Source organism: Schistocerca serialis, chromosome 8, assembly GCF_023864345.2.
Source record: "Schistocerca serialis cubense isolate TAMUIC-IGC-003099 chromosome 8, iqSchSeri2.2, whole genome shotgun sequence".
Taxonomy (NCBI): Eukaryota; Metazoa; Arthropoda; class Insecta; order Orthoptera; family Acrididae; genus Schistocerca; species Schistocerca serialis.
In genome coordinates, this window is record NC_064645.1 from 501,248,417 (window position 1) to 501,270,095 (window position 21,679).

The following is a 21,679-nucleotide window of genomic DNA, read 5'->3' on the forward strand; positions in this document are numbered from 1 at the left end:
TGAGTTGAATAACAATTTTATTTTATCAAAAGAAAAAGTCATAACATATTCCACAATATTACATAGGGAAAAAACTGCACAATATATCGATCACAGAACAGCTATCGTACAGTGATGAAATCGCACCTCATTCAGTGCAGTGATGAAATCGCACCTTATTCAGTGCAATGGTGTCCACCCATGCTGTGTTTGGGTCCCACATAAAAAGGATTAAAAACTTTCAATAGCAGAGGCATGGGAATGTACTTGCATCCTTTGTTTTCATATATTTCCAGCACACATCTGCACTTCAAGTTTTTCCTTAGCATCCATCTCCAGCCTCAAATAAATAAAGGTGTTGCACATTCATGCATTTCCAGTCATCATATTTCTCACTGTCGTGTCGAAATTTCTGCAGAAAAAAAAGAATATTTCAAACATGTTTTTAGTCATTACAATGAGTGTTAAAATATAATGCATATTGAAATAGGACTGATAAAAAAGACAGAAAGGAGGTACGGAATATGAATGTGCAAGTATATAGAAAGTGATTACACTGAAATACCTTCAAACTCAATTGCTTTCCATCATGTTAAGATTTAAAAGAAAGTCCAAAAATCTGATCTGGTTTCACACTAACTTCCACCTCTTTTATTAATATATTAATTTCTTCGTCTCAGCATACCTACTATGTCCAATGTTATTGCTAATTTACTTTACATATTTTAACATTTGCCTGCCAAATATCTTATTACCCTATTGCTTCTTCCACTCCAAAATTAACTATTTTGAAAGTTTTAGCAAATGTTCCACTAACTTGTGCTCTATTCTCATAAGTGTGCAAAGATTTATTTCCACAACTATTCCTTCTGGTATATATTTTGTAGTTCAACTGTTGACCTAATTTCTAATGCAGTTCTGAAGCACCCTATTTGAAATGCTTCCAATTTTTGCACAGTGCTCATAGTTCTACACATCAGACATGCACTCTCAGAAATTTCTTCCTCAATTCCATGCTACTAGTTGCTACTACTTTTTTGGTGAGGGCAACTTTGCTGACTTGTGCCAAATCACTTGTGACCATTTCCATTAAGAATCAGTCATCTAGATCAGCCCAACACAGCTGCAACATTCCTGCTGCACCTTGGTTCAGCTGGTACTACCAGTAGACTGCTGCTATGCTTCTTTTAATTATAGTTCATAACATTAATTTTTGGTTTGTTAATCCTTATAACCCACATCCTCACTAGGCAGCCCAGCACAGCATCTGTGTCTTGGACAGAGCAAAATCTTGCAGTCTCTTCTTCTTGAATTTTTAATTCCATTCTGAGCTTAGCTTTTAGTTTAGATTCTACCACTTCAACATACAAACAACAGTGGCGATAAACTAACATACTACCTTATATTTTACTAATAAAAGTTTCTCGGGCTTCCAGCCATGTCAAGTGGTTTAAAATCCACGAGCTTTCGGCCGAGTACTCCTTGGCCATTGTCAAGTGGTGACTGTCTTCTGTTAGTTGCTGCCGTCCTTATATAGCCGTGCTGCCTTTTGTGACATCACTGGTACCCGTTCCGGCACCATATACGGTAATGTTTGCGTTGTACGGCTGCCATGCCCACTTCAACCTTCCGATGGCCAGGTCCCACGCCCTACTTAGCTGCAGGCCACCATTTTTATTATGTGTGTTGTCACAAATTTTTATTTCAATTGATTCTTTTATTATACAATCACTAAAACTATTAGTCTGTGTGATAACAGATGTCTTGTCAAATACAATATGATGACCATTTTCTAATGAATGCTCTGCTACCGCTGATTTATCTGGGTACCATAGACGAAAACATCTCTGTTCTACACAGCGCTGTTCAATCATACGCACAGTCTGTTTGCTATATAACTGTCCACACCCACGTGGTATTTTAAATACTCCTGGCATTCTGAGGCCTACGTCGTTTTTCACAGGCCTCAAGAGTTGTCAAATTTTTGCTGGAGCCCTGAAGGCCGAGTCCGATTTTATACCTCTTTAGGAGCCGGATTATCTTTCCTGTTATTGAGCCACAGAATGGCAAAAACGCAAACTTCTTTGAGCCCTCCTCAGTCTTTCCGCTTACGTATTTTCGGAAAGAGAGCTTGCGAAATCCGAAATCTGGCGGTGGTTGTACCCGTTTTCCTTGAATACTTTCCATAAGTGGCTCAGTTCCTTCAGCAAGTTTTCAGAATCAGAGACAGTTTCGGCTCGATGCACTAAGGTCCTCAGAACAGAACATTTCTGCGATGGATGATGATAGCTGTTAGGATTCAGATATAAAAGAAGCAATCGAAATAAAAATGTGTGACAACACGCTCAATAAAAACGGCGGCCGGCAGCTAAGCACAGCATGGGACCTGGCCATTGGAAGGTTGAAGCGGGCGTGGCGGTCGCACAACGCAAACGTTATCGTGTATGGTGCCGGAGTGGGTACCAGGATGGCAGCAGCAACCTGAAGACAGTCATCACAATGGCCAAGAAATACTCGGCCAAAAGTTCATGGATTTTAAATCACTTGACGTGGCTGGAAGCCCAAGAAACTTTTACTAGCACATATTGCTGTGAAACTATGCACTCCTGTATTACCTTATATTTTGTTTAAGACAAATTTGTCTTTTTCATTATCTCCCCCTCCCTCTCCCTTGCCTATCATTTCTGCACACCTATTAGATTACTGGTGTACCTTCGTATTTAATTAGAATTTGGATTTTAAAAGTCTTATGCTACCTTACGCCAGTGAAGGCTTTCTCTAGTCTTATGCTGCCTTATGCCAGTGAAGGCTTTCTCTAGGTCTACAAACGCCACGAACATATTCTAGTTTTTAAATTAAATCATTGTCACCATTTGACGGCAAGTTTTTATTATTTATTTCATTACTGCGATTTCGGCAGTACAGCCATTTTCATGTGCAAGGTAAAAACTGAAACCAATTAAACAAATGGATAAAAAGTGCAAGGCATAAGATGATAACATTTGATAAGCACAATTTAAGGAGCATCATTTACAAAGCCAGTGTCATTCATGTCTGAGTGACATATCGTCACTGAAATATTACAAAACATATAAGAACATAAATAAAAGTCATTTCATCATAAGATCTGAGTGCAAATTAAAAAAAAGGATTACAGCTAATATTATATACTGTTGACAAACTTTAACGTACTGTGATAATGCTGGTCAACACAGTGCTGTAGTTAAGTACAGGCCATTGATAATGTGGAGTATTGTGTGGTAATTAATTTTCTGCATTTGAAAGGGAACATGGATGTAAATGTTGAGTTGGTAGAAGTGAATGGCAACAATGCACTATCACATGACTCACTGGTTAGGTGAGGTGGAATTTCACAGTTTCAGTGAAGTCAAACAATTCTTAATGACGAAGAACAAGTGACAGACCACCTATCTGAAGAACTGGGAATAACAAGAGAAGTGGAGGACCTGGTGCTCTAAGATAGACATATTATAATTGAGACAGCATAGTCGAAAAAATATATAAATTGTGGAACAGTTTTCAAAATCTAGTATGTCAAATTCTGTAAATGAAGAAAAGTTGTCGCCTACTGAGTTCCACAACTACTCCTATCCACTCAAAACACCTGCCCAACAAGGGCAGCAATAGGAATGTTGCAGCTGTGTTGGGCTAATCTAGGTGACAGCTTTAGCTGCCTAATCACTATGGTCAAATGATGGATGATCATTATAACCTCAAGACAAGGGAAGCAAATGCAAGCATGTGAATTCATAGCCAGCAAAAAAAGGAGAAGATGCAACCATCATAGGAGAAGGACATGCTGAATGCTGTTTTGGAGCACAGGAGATTACTAGTGAAATCTCCTCATTAGGCTACATAATAGAATGAAGCCAAAGCATTGTTAATGTTTTTGGTTCCAATGTCCCAGCTCTTTTTGCACTAGACAGTCTCACATGCTGTTCCTTTGGGCTAATCAATTTTGTCTCCTTCCCTTTGCCCCCCCCCCCCCCCCAAAAAAAAAAAAAACTACTCCTGAGATGGCACCCAGTAATTTTTTTCCTCAGACGAAGAAATCAGTGTGTGACAGGCATTTCCTGAATGACAACGAGGTGTTTTTTGAGGTGGAATTTTTTCTGCACAGCCAAAATCCCTACTTCTACTACCAAGGTATCAAAGCCATCTGCTGTTGGGTAAAATCGTGATGAAGGGAGAATATGGTGAGGACGATTAATACCAGCAAAAACACAGTTTCATTTTTCTAAAGTTCTAAAGTGATAACTGGAACACTACCCCTCATAAATACCAATAATATGCCACTAAACATGGCAGGCACATAATAAAAATTCTGGAGGTGACAAGCCAATGCGAAGAATGTAAAAAGTAATGCCAATGAAATTTTTATCGCCCATAAAAGGGCAGTCAGCACATTCTGACATGCCAATTAGTGCATGTTGTTGTTGTTCAAGTGTGTCTGAATCCTAAATCTGCAGCCATCTCTGAACATATATTCCCTCATGGGATTTTGGACCAATTCAAAACAAATTTCCACATATATTCAATGAATGCTGGATGGAAAAAAACTTTGCACTTTGATAACACCTGCTATTCTGTAGGTTTAATTTTCAATAGGCCTCCAGCAGAAATAGAAAAAAAAGATTTTTTTTCCATTTCAAAGGAGAGAGTAGAGGGTGTTTGGTACAAATTATTAAACTGTTTGGCAGATGCATTATAGGCACCTCCCCTCGAGGGAATGACAGTTACGGCACTCAATTAATGAAGCACACCTAACAGATTTCTGAAGATGAGACAATATTGTCTTGAAATTGATTGTACATACATGACACAAACACCAAAGTAAAGTAAACAATGCAGATTTAAAGAAACTGCTTTTCATTTGGGGGGGGGGGGGGGGGGGAGAGGGGGGAGCAAATAATACTTTACAGAAATTGTGACAGTTATCCATAGTCTGCGATCACATCATGCACTGCCGTATCCTTTCTCTAGGTATGCTAGTCTAGCAAGCTATGCAGAAGAGCCTTTATGGAGGTTGGGAAGCAGAAGAGAGATATAGACAAACTGAAAATTTGAGTTGCGAAGGTCTCTTTAAGGAAATTTGGGAATTCTTATAAAAACTTCCCAGTACTCCTTAATGTTACCTGCTCCTTACAAGAAAATCAGTTTCAGTTATTTTGTGATTTACACAAGATACAACATGGAAAAATAATTTACATGTTAACTTTTCCTCGTAGTTCAGGTTTCATAGCGGGGTTCTGTATTTTGGTGTGAAGCTTTTCAAGACATTCACATCTGAAGAAAGTTAGAAATTATAATCGTTATTAATTTGAAATCAGAATTAGGAAAATACCTTACTGGAATGCAACTATATGGTTCCAGAGACCTTTCCAAGCTTCAAATATCTATGATGCCTATAAGCAGACTGATGCAGTGAATGAGAATTTATACCAAGGCTAGGATAACAATCAAGGTCTTTCAATGGTGGCTTTGGAATTTTCGTCGTCTTTCAGTCTGCATATATACATTATAGATGTGTGAAACCTGAAAAGGTCTCTGGAACCATATACTTTCATTTGATTAAAGCACATATACCTGGCACTCAGGTAGGATCCCCTATTTCGTTCAACGTGAAGAGCTATTCCAATACAGCTGGAGAGCCTCTGCAATGCTGTTTGAGTTCAGGGGGAATACTAGGTGGGCTCAGGCATGAAGGGGAATTTGGACTGAGGAAGGATGCGTGCTAAGGTAGTCCATGCAGTTGAGAGCAAAGTCACTGTGACAGGGTGGTATAGTGATTAGCACATCTGCCTAGTGGGCATGAGATCTTGTTTTGAATCTTGGCCTTGGTAGAAGTTTTCATTCGTCACTTCAGTCTGCATATATACGTCATACCTTATTGGCTACTTCCAGAATTTACCCAATTACTTAGGTCCAAGCATTTAAGATTTATGTTACCTGCATGATAAGTACATCTATATCCATCTACACGACTACTCTGCAAATCACTCTTAAGTTCCTGGTAGAGGGTTCATCGAAGCACCTTCACAATAACTCTCCATTATCCCACTCTCGAAAAGCATGGAAAAAAGGAACACCTGTGCAAGTCATGGTTTCCCTTATTTTATGATGATCGTTTCTCCCTGTGTAGATAGGAGTCAGCAAATATTTTTGGATTCAGAGGAGAAAGCTGATCATTGAAATTTTGTGAGAAGAGCCTGCCGCAATGAGAAACACCTTTGTTTTAATTATGTCCACCCCAAATCCTGTATCATGTCCGTGACACTCTCTTCCCTATTTCTGGATAATACAAAACCTGCTGCCCTTCTTTGAACTTTCTTGATGTACTCCATTAATCCTATCTGGTAAGGATCCCACACTGAGCAGCAGTATTCTAAAATCTATTTAGTAGATCTGTTGCATCTTCTAAGTGTTCTGCCAATAAAATGCAGTCTTTTGCTTGCCTTCCTCACAACATTTTCTGAGTGTTCTTTCCAATTTAAGTTGTTCATAAATGTAATTCCTATGTATTTAGTTGAAATTTACAGCCTTCAGATTTCATTTATTCATTGTGTGACCAAAGTTTAAAGATTCCTTTTAGTACTAATGTGGATGATCTCACACTTTTCATTACTTAGGGTCAACTGCCAATTTTTGCACCACACACATTATCTAAATCATTTTGCAATTGGTTTTTATCTTCTGATGAATGGTGTGTTTTTCTCTTTTGCTGATGAAGGCAGTGGCCAAAACCTTTATTTAACTGTATTTTAATTGTGCCTGTCTGCAAATTAATGTATCTTCTTCACAGTAAGTAACAACCCATCTTTTTCTACATTGTTGATATTCCTACCTGGAGTTTCCAATGTTAGATCAGTAGTTACGTACTGTAAGAATATAGCCATGTTTACAATGAACAAGGCAGCAGCCACCGGCCAAGACAGGGCAGCAACAGGGAAGTAACCGATTTTGTGGCATTTTACAAGTTCCTAACCAGATGCGAATTTTGTAGTTTCATTTTTGTGTTTTGGTAGTTTAGTTTTTAATTTCTGTGAGTTAATGTAATATATTTTGTTTATATCAGAAAGTAACCAATTTTTTGACATTTTACAGGTCCCTACCCTGTGTGACAACACCCTGTGTGTGTTGGTAGTTTAATTTTTGTATCTCTGCATGTTAATCCATTTTATTAGACACAGTTCTTGCATTTTCATTAGTGTCTGAAGTAGAGTTTCGTAGCACATGTCGATAGTCGTTTGTTTGTGTATTGTAGTTTTCCACCATCTTTAGTGTGGATAGCTTCTCGAGCTGGAACGCAACTATCACCAGATGCATTCTGGTCCGAGATACTGTAGTTAGTGGTCATGTGTGCATGAGGTGTGCTTGCTTGTGTGTGTGAACAGTGTGTGTTTCTTCTTTATTGATGAAGGCTGTGGCCAAAAGCTTGCTTTAAGTGTCTGTTAATTGTGCCTGTCTGCAACTTAATGTGTCTTCTTTATGGCAAGTAGCAATCTGCTTTTCCTGCATTGTTGATAACCACTGATCTGTCATAAATCTCAGTGTGGTCATGTAGATACTGAGCTGGCAACAGGAGATAAACAGTAATTACTTAATATAGCTGAGAGAGCAGCAGCTACTTAAGCAACCTTAGCTTGTTCAGGCACAAATTTAACAATAGTTAATTATTAATGTGGTTTCTAACAGCTGCTCATTTTCTAAGGTGTACATTCACTTGTTTCACATCCCTGAAGGTGCTTCTTTCTAATAGGATCTATGGAAGCATATAAATAAATGAAATAATTAACAGGGCTGTGTTTTGGGTATGTAGATTGCAGCTGGTAAGAGCATCGCTTGAGAAAGGGAAGAGATTACGATCAAATATGGCTGGCTGCGTGATGATTTTACCCGCTTTTGTCTTGAACATGAGTTCATTGTTTTAATCACTGTTCCACCTTTCTTGACCACAGTTAAATTTCATTATAGAGCATTTTTCATTTCAGAATGAAACATTCATTTTAAAGTTATTACTGACTGATGATACTGTATGAAACTGAATACTGTACAAAGTATTTCATTTCTTAATATACATAGGTGATTGTCTACATGAAGACACACAGCGTACCAAGTAACACAACAGGGAAAAACTGCAACTTATCTACACATAACATGACATTTACTACACTGTATGATGTAGGTGCAACCTGGATGGGCCAGTTCGTGATGTAGCCCTTGAATAATTCGCATGCTACTGACTTATCCATCATCGTTCACTTTACCATGTGTAGAACATACCTATACCTCAGCTGTTTGGAAAACACGGCTGCATAGTGCCAACTTGTGTTGGTTGGGTAGGTCATGACAGCAACTGTATCATTACAAAAACAAAGCCACATAGCTTTCACAATGATATTACAATATTACAATTCTATGCATATCCTATATCTGAATGTGCTGTGCAAACCTAAATACATTGAAATAAAATGATAAATACTTACTTTGATGTAATAACATCCCCTGGTATGTAAAATGGATTACACACCACATCAGTATATAGGCCATGTAGTTTCCGAAACATCTGAAAAATGCCACATTTGGAATCTCTCTTTTAACTGCAGAATATATGAGTTTTTCAGTATAGATCAGGCTTAAATGACTTACCGTTCTGACTTCATTGTCTCGCAGAAGAGTGTTTGAGGATTCAACAACAATTATAAATTTGATTTTTGTGTTTGTTACATACCCAAATCTTTTAAAACATTAAGGCAAATATCAATATTTCACATGTATTTTTAAAGGAACAATAAACTGCATAACTTTATGATCTCAGGATAGGAAAACTTCACTTGAGAAAACTACAGAGTTATGTAGCAGAAATGCTGGTCATTATTTAACTTTAGGTGCTGAAACATTTGGTAGCTACAGAAGTATATTACGGTATCCGAGCTTTTCATACTATTGGGTTCTTCCTTGGAGAGGAGGGAGGAATATGTTGGGGAAGATTAACAAGAGGGCCACATCACTCAGACTCTAAGATGAAAGGGACTCACCTGTTGTGAGGATGAGGGAGACAAGGATAAAAGGGGAAGCTCGTACTCTGTCCGACATCTCTCGCTCCACTTTCATCTCTGGTCATCCTCACAACTGTAGGGACCCTTTCATCCAACAGTCTGAGTGGCTTGACCTTCCTTTTTAACCTTACCCAATGTATTCCTCCCAAGGAAAGGAGTAATAGCTTAGGAGGCTAAGATTTCAGGATAGGTTAGGGGATTTGGAAGAGATACATAACACCAAACATGACAGAGTATGGTTACTAGAAGTGACTGGATGCAAGGGGGAGGGGGGGGGGGGGGGGGAGGGGGTTGGAGATTATAGATATTAGATGCAACAATAACCTTAGACATAAGATATGTTTTAAAAATAAAGAAATGACGTTCCATGAAAATATATTATACTAGTCTCTTTCGTATGATGAGGGAGAATTACAAAAACTGATTAATGTTAGCAAATCACACATGACGATGAAAGAGGAGCTTAGGATGGAGGTAGGAGAACAGCTATTGAAGGACTCCACAGTGGGAAACTGTGGGTGCAATAACAAAAACAAGACACTAAACAAAAGTAGTATTTGGAATAACATGTTTATCCTCAATTTATTTTTTTGAGAAGGGGAGAAATGGGAAACTGTCTTGGCAAGGGCCAAATAGAACTAAAAATGAAACCGATTGTTTATCACAAATTGGAGAAACTGTACACGAAGTGACTGCCTTAAACCACTTTCAAAAATGCACGTGATCATAGGCTCCAAAGATGTAGAGTAAAAATATATAAGTCAGAAAGAAACAGATTCATCAGGTAAGAACTTAGAAATGTACACGATGACAATTTATTTAAGAATGTATCATATTACCTAAGTAACAGGGTTTTTGCCTCGGGAAATGAGAACACTGACATAAGCCAGGGCTTAGTAATTAATAAAAGTACTTACCCAAACAGCAAAAGATTTGGATAGCATGAAGAAGGCAAAAGAAAATGAAATCTCAACGGGAACAATTTAGCTGTTAAACAGAAACTGCAGAATGTACTCAATTACACAAAAACATTCAGGCACAACAAAATGTTGGTGAGAGAGAGACTGAAAACTACAAGGGTATGAGAAAGATAAATCAAGACTTCTTTTGGATAGATACAATATTTAATGAGTTAAGACATATGGTGACACAATAAGTGAAAAAAAAGAGAGAAAAATTATACAAGCATTCAAAAATTCTTTACTCATAAATGTTTCTACAATTCAAGAGTGAATCACAAACACTGGTTGTAAATAATGAAAGAAACATAATAGAAATAATGCCATTTGAGGGGCATGAAGTCATTTAAGGTATGCAAAAAGAAAAGTTGTACTAAAGGAACTCCAAATTATTTACAAAATGTTTGTAACTGAAGACAAGTCTACAAAACTGGAACAATATAATAATTATTCACACACACACACACACACACACACACACACACACACACACACCAGTTTTCTTGCTGCACTGTACACAATATTCACTTAGTTATCATTAAACACATAGAAAGAACACAGGATTTTGATAAAGCAAAGGAACAAGTGGACATTAGAAGCTAATAAATAACAATTGAACATATATATCCTCTCACCCCTCTACCTATCCCACTATTTTGGTTGCCTCGAGATCAGATTACAACAAGGACTTCAAATTACACAGTGAAAACTCTATTTGCCATCTGACTCAATCACAAAGTTTTAAATATATAGTTTTTGCTAAATAATGTTGGTTAGTTGATTTGGGGAAGGGGAACAAATGGTGAGGTCATCAGTCCCAGCTAAATAATGTACTACACTTTACTAGTGTTCTGTGCATCACAAACTAATGGCTAAAGATTGACCACATCTTCTCATTTTCTATACTAGGCTACATACTAGTAAATTATTTCTACAGAAATAGTTACAAGTGGGAGTACTGCAGTTTTCATTAAACAAGGGTTGACTTAATATCCTAAGTTTCAGCACCTCAGTGTTCCTTTGGTTTAAATCATTTTGTGCACAGATGAACGTGAGCCACAAGTCACTGAAGTCTGCGGTGCTGACATAATTTCATTTAAGAGCTTTATTGGATTTGTGAGGGAGATAAGCATCACGGTCGTGGAACAAGTCACTTTACATTAATGAATCAAAATGTGGCAGACTACTGTTACAGGTTGCTTTTGCAATTACTGTTTGAGATTGTCAGATATTAGTAAAATCATAGAAAAAAAATGTGTAACAGGTTAATGCATAAAAAGAATATTTTCACTGATACTCAGCAAGACTTACGGAAAAATTAATTAGCAACTATTAATTTGTATGAAACCTTATAGGTGCAGTGGACAAAAAGTAAAATGCCACTGACATTTTTTTTAGCTCTCGACCTTCTGAATCACAACAAATTGCTGGAGAAGTTCCCAGTATATGGCATTAGAGGCACTGGATCAAAATTTTTCACATGATACTTGACTAACAGGTAACAGAGAATACAAATAAAATATGAACTACAGGAAAGTATTAAGACATGTTTCTCAGTCGCAGAAATTCTAACAAAAGGAGGTGCCCAAGGATCCATTCTTGGGTCAATCCTCTTCTCCTGTACAAAGATGACTCAGAACTGAAAACTGAATCAAAAACATTACTTTTTTTTGCAGATGACAAGCTTTCTCATCATAAGAAAGAACCCAAGTTGACTACAAGCAAGTGTAAATAAAATAGAAACCCAACTAAATGGATGGTTTGAGGGGAATAAGTGATAGAAAAATGTCAAAGATGTAACATTTCTGAACTTCTGTATTAAAGCTGATGCTTGCAACACCAGTGTGACAAACTCCAACAAAATCACATAGAAAAAGAATTCTACGCATTCAGCTCCAAAATGACTTCAAATGGGATACAAAATAAATGGCACACTAAATAAAACACTGTAGTCTATGTTAACTTCCTGTTACAAGAAGTTTTCACACTGTCAGACTTGCCTACTTTGCCCAGTTTCACAGTATGTAAGGAATTATATTCTGTAAGGAATTAACACTGGGGTTGTATGTCATCTAATTCTGTCATTTTCTTAACTCAGAAAAGGTACCTACGGGGTCTGGTAGGGTAATAGGAAAAATGATTTTGTAAAGTTTTGACTTTCAATTACTACCTTGATTCATTTGAGCCAGTTACTTTTGCAATTTTAAGGGTTAACGGGCCTGAAATACAAATTAGGCTGTTGGATTCATTTAACTGTTGGTTCTAAATGACATCACAATAAGTTTATATTTACCAATTAGGTCAGGGGCAGATAGAAACTGCAATCTCAAAGCATGGACTGGATGACACATAAACACAACACGAAAATATGTGGCTACGTCTCATGGATATCAATGGAATTTTCATAAACGAATTAAATTTGTTCTCTACACTTTTGCTGAGATGGTTGCGGCAAAATACCTAAAAAATCATTCCTATCAACATAAAATATGTAGTCTTGCTATACTTGGAATACCTTCTTAATGTCACACCACAAATGCATAGGTATAGTTGATAGGAGTTTCTTTTTCCAGAAAGAACCGAGCAGTATATTTGCTGCAGCTTTAATTGAAGATTGTGTTGGGACAGATCAATCAAAATGACCTTGGTCATGTTTACCACAAACTTCATCTTCAAGTTCATAATTAAGTACTGGCAGCTGCTCCTCACCTTCGAAGTCATAATTTGGTTTTCTTTTCCTCTCCTTGTTGGTATTACCCCTATTTTTCTCTTTTCTTCCCTGTGGCTTTCATCAGCTGACATAAAATTGTTTTATTTGTTAACACTTCTCTATACTGAAGCTGTCACAAATAAGGATCAATTTTTCTTAGAGTGGGAGTGAAGTTGATTTCATGCAATTGTAAATAATTTTGCAGAAGAAATCTAAAAGACTATTAGTGAAAAAGGCCTCATCTTTGAAAGGCTGTTTTTGACGTGAGAAATGCAATTTTGTCCTTAAACCCAAGACATGTTATTGCTCTATGGGCGGAACTATTACATGGGCTAGGCCAACATTACAAACAAGTGAAGGAGCTGGAAGGGGTTCGGCCAACAGTCATGTGCCCAATGAATTGGTGCATGAAGTGCTGGAAGATGTAGGACTCAGTGCGTTATGAACATTCACCTGTATTGTTGCAAGTCAGCAGGGGCAAATAAAGCCACTGAAAAATGTGTGGAGTCAACTGGAAAAATTCCAACGGTAAGGAATTTCCACTTAATGTTGTGCCATTTTGTGACACATTTTCACTGTTGGGAGCTGCTTGTAATCTTTGTCTCTGAGCAGTGCCGTCCCCTGTGTGCTGAAGCTGAGGAGGAAGCTTGAAGCAGCCTGTTGAGGAGTCTTGTGTGGGTTTCCAAACTAGAAGGTTGGCTGGAGTAGTAGTTAATGGACTGCTACCAGTAGCTTTTGAGTGATATTTCCGAGTGGAATTGTATTATATGGGAAGATGGTGGCTTTGTGGCATTATTTTTTGCAATAGTACCTGCAGAACATTGTTTTAATCTGCCCTGGAATGTGGCTGTGGATGATTTAAATTAAGCTTCTCAACATAAAACATGGTGCATCTAGTTGAGGGTAGCTGAATTTCCAAGAGCAAATACACTCCTGGAAATGGAAAAAAGAACACATTGACACCGGTGTGTCAGACCCACCATACTTGCTCCGGACACTGCGAGAGGGCTGTACAAGCAATGATCACACGCACGGCACACCGGACACACCAGGAACCGCGGTGTTGGCCGTCGAATGGTGCTAGCTGCGCAGCATTTGTGCACCGCCGCCGTCAGTGTCAGCCAGTTTGCCGTGGCATACGGAGCTCCATCGCAGTCTTTAACACTGGTAGCATGCCGCGACAGCGTGGACGTGAACCGTATGTGCAGTTGACGGACTTTGAGCGAGGGCGTATAGTGGGCATGCGGGAGGCCGGGTGGACGTACCGCCGAATTGCTCAACACGTGGGGCGTGAGGCCTCCACAGTACATCGATGTTGTCGCCAGTGGTCGGCGGAAGGTGCATGTGCCCATCGACCTGGGACCAGACCGCAGCGACGCACGGATTCACGCCAAGACCGTAGGATCCTACGCAGTGCCGTAGGGGACCGCACCGCCACTTCCCAGCAAATTAGGGACACTGTTGCTCCTGGGGTATCGGCGAGGACCATTCGCAACCGTCTCCATGAAGCTGGGCTACGGTCCCGCACACCGTTAGGCCGTCTTCCGCTCACGCCCCAACATCGTGCAGCCCGCCTCCAGTGGTGTCGCGACAGGCGTGAATGGAGGGACGAATGGAGACGTGTCGTCTTCAGCGATGAGAGTCGCTTCTGCCTTGGTGCCAATGATGGTCGTATGCGTGTTTGGCGCCATGCAGGTGAGCGCCACAATCAGGACTGCATACGACCGAGGCACACAGGGCCAACACCCGGCATCATGGTGCGGGGAGCGATCTCCTACACTGGCCGTACACCACTGGTGATCATCGAGGGGACACTGAATAGTGCACGGTACGTCCAAACCGTCATCGAACCCATCGTTCTACCATTCCTAGACCGGCAAGGGAACTTGCTGTTCCAACAGGACAATGCACGTCCGCATGTATCCCGTGCCACCCAACGTGCTCTAGAAGGTGTAAGTCAACTACCCTGGCCAGCAAGATCTCCGGATCTGTCCCCCATTGAGCATGTTTGGGACTGGATGAAGCGTCGTCTCACGCGGTCTGCACGTCCAGCACGAACGCTGGTCCAACTGAGGCGTCAGGTGGAAATGGCATGGCAAGCCGTTCCACAGGACTACATCCAGCATCTCTACGATCGTCTCCATGGGAGAATAGCAGCCTGCATTGCTGCGAAAGGTGGATATACACTGTACTAGTGCCGACATTGTGCATGCTCTGTTGCCTGTGTCTATGTGCCTGTGGTTCTGTGAGTGTGATCATGTGATGTATCTGACCCCAGGAATGTGTCAATAAAGTTTCCCCTTCCTGGGACAATGAATTCACGGTGTTCTTATTTCAATTTCCAGGAGTGTATTTTGTGCATGGCTGCACTCCACTGAAGCACATATGGAACGCTAGTGGTATGTTCTCACTGTTCTTAATTGTAGAGTGTTTTTATGGTGTGTTCCCTCTTCTCAGTTCTTTGATTTGAATTGATTTGTCAGGAAGACCTGTAGCCTGTTTCCAGACTCGGGTGGGGGCGAGGTTGTTTGTGCAATGGGCTTACAATGTGTGTCACTCTGGACTGGTTACAGTAATTACAAATGCAGCTAGTGATGTACTGGGGTCAGTTGTATGATGGAACTTGTCACTGTGGGGGTTGTAAGTGAATGGTACATTGCTCATTTGTAAGGTATTGCATACTGGACAATAGCTAAACCTGGTGGTCTGTGTGTTAAACTTACTTAAAATTTTGGATCACGGAGGTCCGTAGGAAGTGTCGAAAGACCTCTTACATGCAGTTATTTTAAATATTTATTTTCAGCAAGAATTATGTTGTTGTTAATTAACTGAATGCAAGGTATGGTTGTCTTTGGGATTTCAAAGTTTAGTAATACCAATCGCATTAATTATTTTATGAAGAGTATTTTAAGCTTGTTCATTGGCAAGACTGTTATGTTTTACCACCAGGCTCTGAGTGACTTATTAAGAAACAGTATATATTAAGTGCCTGAGAGCTGGGTAGGGATTACGACTGTAAGCTTATCTTTTGGCCAAATTCTATGGTCCATTTTCAAGATGAGTAGTATATATTGTATATAATGTTTAAGTGGCTGCTCATATGTATTTGGCTGCTTGTAGGCTGCAGAGCAATGTTGGCGTTCAAGAAGTGAAGGCACTCATTCTTTTTAGTCTAAACTGCTGAATTAACCTTTGTATTTTGTATATGAGTACTTGTGCCATGAAGTATGGAATTGGAGGAAACCATAACAACTGGTACAATAGGATATACTCTGCCATGCACTTCGCGGTGGTCTGCTGAGTATGAATGTAGATTTTGATTTGTATTACATGTCTGTATGTGAGGGATAAAAATTTTAGTGAACTACTGATAAAACTGAGGCTCCTTCATCCAACCACTTGTTGAAGCAGCATAAAATATCCCTGGGTAGGCATTACTTGAAGTATATGGAACTGCACTATACTAACTTACGATCAGTGATAGCAACGAAGTACTGTCTGCAGCAATGTAGGCTACAATACTCGTTGAATCCCTACCTGATCCTGCAGATGCCCTATTCAGTAGATTTTCCTTTCCCCAAAGAGCTCTTACCCTAGTTAGGTCACTGTCAAACACAGAACCATCACAACTGTAGCCATAGCATAAATTTTCATCATCTTTTAGCCCACACATTTCATACATATTCTTCAGTTCATTGTAGAAGGGGTAAATTACAAATGGATCTCTAAGAGTTAGGGACTTTTCAAGATGCTCAAGTGTCTTCAAAGAAATATGGAGGTTGCATTTCATAAAGACTTGATACTGATCCCCACAGGACAGTCACCTTTTAATGGAGTTCCATAAATTCTGTTAAACGTATTGTTACACAAATGATTTAAGTTGTTCTCTATCACATAGATATCCTATTTCTGCATGAGCATTAATCGTGCTGACCAGTGTAGCTTCAAGATGTGGAGGAAGAGCTTGAGAATGCCTGAGGTCTAATTTATCCAATGGTATCTTATAATACAAAGGAAAAAAATTACAATAGGATTATGAAACTTCCCGGCAGATTAAAACTGTGTGCCGGACCGAGACTGGAACTCGGGACCTTTGCCTTTCACGGGCAAGTGCTCTACCATATCAGTGCACACTCCGCTGCAGAGTGAAAATCTCATTCTGGATACAATAGAATTATGATAATCCTGTATAAGGGTTTAGTTTCAATTTCTTCTTTTCATTCTCAACCGCAGACTCTAGGAAATATAGGATTTCTTACCTTTAATTTAGTAGTATGTGCCTGACTTTGGAAAACCATAAGCCCCTTCTGTGTCCCTAAATGTTTTATCTCTATTTATCACAACAGCCCTTGACTTCAGTTATGTTACAGTGTAACTACAATTTAGTAGGTTCTTCACATTTTCCAAAATCTCACATGGAATAAGAATGTCATACTGTTTTGCATTCTCCACTCAGTAACTCTACATAATTACCCTGCTTCGGAACGTTTTAGGGGAAAATACAAACATGCAATGGGTCTTATTCAGTATGAAATTAACCATTTTTATTGATATAGCCTTGTTTGGGACTGATGAAAGCTTAATACACAATAATATGTGCTTAAATTATCAATAAATAAAGGGAAAAAATAATATTTTCTTTTTCCTAGAATATGGACCAAACAAACTGCTAAACACATAGACATAACAAGCTCTACAATTTACATAATTCAGCATGAAGAAGGGGGAGGGAAAATTACATAAAAATAATAAAAAACGATGGCTAAATACAATGCTAACAATTAAACCAATTTTTCCTTCAAAATTTGGCGTAACTGAAATATCTGAAAGATTTTTCTTGGATAAATAAATATGGTGAACTATGATTTTGAAAACATACTTACAAGGAAAGGTTTGCTATGATTTAATGTTCTCTACCTAAGTGGGACATTTATTTGGGCTACACATTTAGAAAATAGCATTACTTGTGCCTACTTTTGTATGGCACCAGTCTGCAGGCCTATTACTACATTTGACTTTCATGTGTTGTTTCAGGCTGAATACGGTGAAGTTTTAGTTACATTGTTAGATTTAACAACAGCCACAAGACACGAAAATTTTAATTAATTATGCATCACAAACATATAAAAGTTTGTTCCATAGCACATTACCCCAGATCTAAATATTGGGCCTTATTAGTTCACACTGACCAAACCAAAATTTGAAATTGGTGGTCTCCAAACTGGCACCTCCCCAGGAAGCAGAAAGTTGAATGCCCATCTGATGTGAGGGGTACTGAGAAAGTAAAATACCCTGGGTAGACCAAAACTAGCACTGCTTCTTTGTGGTGGGCAGAGGAATCTACAAGGGATAAGGAAGGGAAGCACCTAAAGAAAAACACTCAGTTCATGAGGTTGGGTGTCCTACGCAGAGCTAATAACCAATGGCAGGAGAACTACGCGGTTACGAATATCACATATGCCATGTTTGAAACGTGGTTCACATTCGAAGGCGGCATGTAAGATCCGAATGGGAGCTTCATGTCCCTTCGAAGTCAAGAAGAAGAATAACTCCAAACTATCAAGAGTGCAGGTTAATTGGGCATCAGGCGATAACTAACTGCAATATGTCTAATTATACCTAACATCCAAAAAGCGTACAGGATACATTTTATGTTCTTCTGTTGAGTATAGCAAACCAAGATATAATTCTCTAACATCTGCCGTAGTTTTACCAACTGATGTCAATTTTTCTTCAACCACATCTAGAGATGTATGAACCTTGTAGTGAAACTGCAGTTCGAGTTCTGGGTTCAAGCATGATATATATTTTGGCGAATTCTGAAAAGAAAAAATTCGATTTGTAGGCACTAAGAAGTTACTGTGAACAGATGTGGTAAGACATTATAACAGATTCCTCACATCTTTGCCTATAATAGCAACACAAACAGCCATGGCGACGATAAAATATTATTTCACATTCCTACGTCAGATACTGAATGGAAACAATAACAAATTTTTTATCGTGTGACACTGTGACAGCCTCTGGCCCTCTGCTCATAGATGTTTGTACTAAAGGCCCGTCCACACGCAACGATCTGTCTGCGCAAATGTCTGCGCACGTCACATCTGCGCAGACAGATCGTTGCGTGTGAACAGAAGATTTGCACCAACCTGAGGTGTGTGCAAACCTGGAAGTTGGAGTTGGAGGTTTGAGCGAAACCTCTCAAATCTGTCGGTTCAAACCACATCTGCGCAGACAAGTTGGAGCGTGTGGACAGTAGATCGTCGCAAATCTGGCGCGAAACAGCTGTTTGCTCAGTCTAGTGTTTGTATTTGTGGGCACAGGGCAATAAAATGGCTGATACTCGTCAGTGTTCTCGAGAGTTTGTAAGTGAATTCATTGAAATATACAGAAACCACCCATGTTTGTGGAAGATTAAAAGTAAAGAATATAGTGACCGAGACAAAAAGACAGCAGCATACAATGCTCTAATTGAAAAATTGCGGGCAGTTGGCGCCTCGGCAAACAGAGAAACGGTAATAAAAAAATAATTTCGTTGCAAACTGGCGAAATTATTTGCGGATGGATGTCGAAACTTATAATTATCTCTTAAAGCATGTAACCCCTCATATTATGAGAAAAATACTTGTATGAGAAGGGAAATTTCTCCTAATGAACGCCTGGCAGTAACATTAAGATTCCTAGCAACAGGAAGGAGCTACAATGATTTGGGATTTTCATCTGCAAAATCGAAACAAGCATTGAGTGAAATAATACCCAACACATGTGAAGCTATTTACGCTTTCCTGAAAGATGAGTTCATGAAGGCAAGTCAAGTAAATTAGTCTGTCAGCGAACTGTTTACCGAAAAGAGATATCCAAAGTTCAGAAATCTAGAGGTTCTGGTGTAGGAGTAGATCAAGTATACCAGCCAACGTTATGGTATTTTGATCTACTTGGCTTTCTTAGTGATCAAGAAACGCCAAGACCAAGCAGGAGTACAATTGAAGATGAAATTTGAGTGCCAATGTGCGAGGAAATGGAACACGAGGTTATGTAAAACAAAACAGGTTCGCCCTGCAACTCTCGCAGTAAATTTACGTGACAAAACTGCTTCCGCTTTAGCAGCCACTGTCTGCACCATTTTGACCGCTTTCTCTGTTTCCTGCGGTTGGTCTGAATGTTTTTTGCAACACAAGTTGCGAACACAGACCACAGCAGAACTTCCTCCATTTCTATTTTTCAAAATAACTGAATTAAATTTTGACGTTTTCGGGGAGCGTAGTCGCTTGCCACTGATATTTCTTTTCTACACCGACAGATGGCGGGCGAGTAGTAGATTGGGGTTTGTGTCGTGTGAACACACCACATTTGGAGCGATCTTTTGCATGTACAGACATCTGCGCCGATGTCTGCGCAGACAGATCGTTGCGTGTGGACCGGGCTTAATGTACTTGCCGCAAGTGAACATGAGAAGCAGTGATCTCTGATGAGAAGTGGAAACTGTAAACATTGAGCACTTACTGCGAACCTCACATTTGCCAGATTTCCATAGACAATGAAAACTTGCACATTGCCGCCTTCGGAAGTCTGGAACTGTTACCGAAGGCGGGCAGTTTGCAAGATGCAGCCATCTGAAATAATTCGTACTAGTTAAACAGATTCTGGGTCAAGAGCTTACACAATGGCTAAGGGGAAAAAAACCAGTCCTACAAATATTTGGTACGAAAGTGAATTTCCCACAGAAATATTAAAGGAGTGACGAAGGTCCCAATAAAAGAGTAACATTACTACATAACTATCGATTCATACTTAACATGATGGAAGTGGTTGAAACGGAACCTCAAAACTCTCCATAATACATATCAAATTGGGTATTTACACAGACCGTCAACGGATTGGAACTTGATAGAACAGGACGTCTGGGACAAAGTTTCCCTCGCAGAAAGTTTTGAGGTTGACGTTGGTGGGTGACTGGCGTTGTTGTCTGCTAATATCAGTAGTTAAGATATTTTCGACGTGTCGAGTTATAGTAGTGGTTCTTGTGCTTCTGCGTTGTTGTCTGCTAATATCAGTAGTTCACGACTTGTCGAGTTATAGTAGTGGTTCTTGTGCTTCTGCGTCTTCTTATTCTTTAGTTTTGCTCTTTTGTTTTGTTTTGCAACGCACTGCAAATGCGTCATGACGACTTGGACTTTTTTCCAATTGAGTGTTCTTCTGCAAGAGAGGCTAGATATCTGAAATCGACAGATGATTAACGTTTCAAGTAAGTGGCTAGCGAAAAGGTCTACAATTTGTAAATATTTTCTTTGGCTCTCTTGATCGACGATGTCATCGGTCTTAATACTAGGCCTGCCACTCCGTTGTTCACCGCGAACATTTTTGCGGCCATTTTGAAATCCTTGCCGCCAGTCACGATCTTGATTGTCACTCATTATTTAAGGTCCATAGACTAGGCATGAGTTTCAGCAGCTGAAGATCCTTTGCCCTTACAAAATATAATCACACTGCATACTTACAATTGGAGTGGTGGATTATTGTCTCGGCCATTATGATCTGCTCTCACCGACTGGCAAACAACTACAGACTCAAACCAACATTGTAGTAGTTTCCTAAGGCGGACTTTAGTTTTGGGATAGGTTTCGTATATTCCGGCTTTTTATATCATTGATATATAACTTCACTTACACCACTTCTTACAGGGTTAAGCGAAGTGATGTGTTGACGTTCTATCTAGAGTGAACACCATTTGCCAACCAGATTGTCTGCCATTCTGCTTCATTTCATTGATGTCTACTGTGAATCGGTCTTCTATCATATTTCATGGATCGCATGAGGAGAGGTCTCTGGTATGTATTGGTGTGTGGAAAGAACTCAAAAATGTATGTTTAATTCAAGTACAGTACAATGAAATGAATTTACATTATTGTATTACAATGCTAATTCTAATGATAAAATAACCTAAAACT

At 39.3% G+C, this 21,679-nt stretch overlaps 1 protein-coding gene across 2 annotated transcripts; it reads right to left on the bottom strand.

The window, feature by feature from the left end:
* LOC126416369 (trafficking protein particle complex subunit 2-like protein) lies at positions 1–18,777 on the bottom strand. Of its 2 annotated transcripts, XM_050084049.1 has the most exons (6): positions 18,629–18,777; positions 18,375–18,547; positions 8,650–8,737; positions 8,487–8,566; positions 8,284–8,356; positions 1–391 (listed from the first exon to the last, which is right to left on the bottom strand). In XM_050084049.1, the coding sequence occupies exons 1-5, from the start codon at positions 18,659–18,661 to the stop codon at positions 8,284–8,286; spliced, it is 447 nt and encodes a 148-aa protein (XP_049940006.1). In that variant the 5' UTR covers positions 18,662–18,777; the 3' UTR covers positions 1–391. The 2 variants fall into 2 exon arrangements, with proteins under 2 accessions (XP_049940006.1, XP_049940007.1); XM_050084050.1 differs by lacking the exon at positions 8,284–8,356.
* Between the last annotated feature and the right edge of the window lie 2,902 nt (positions 18,778–21,679).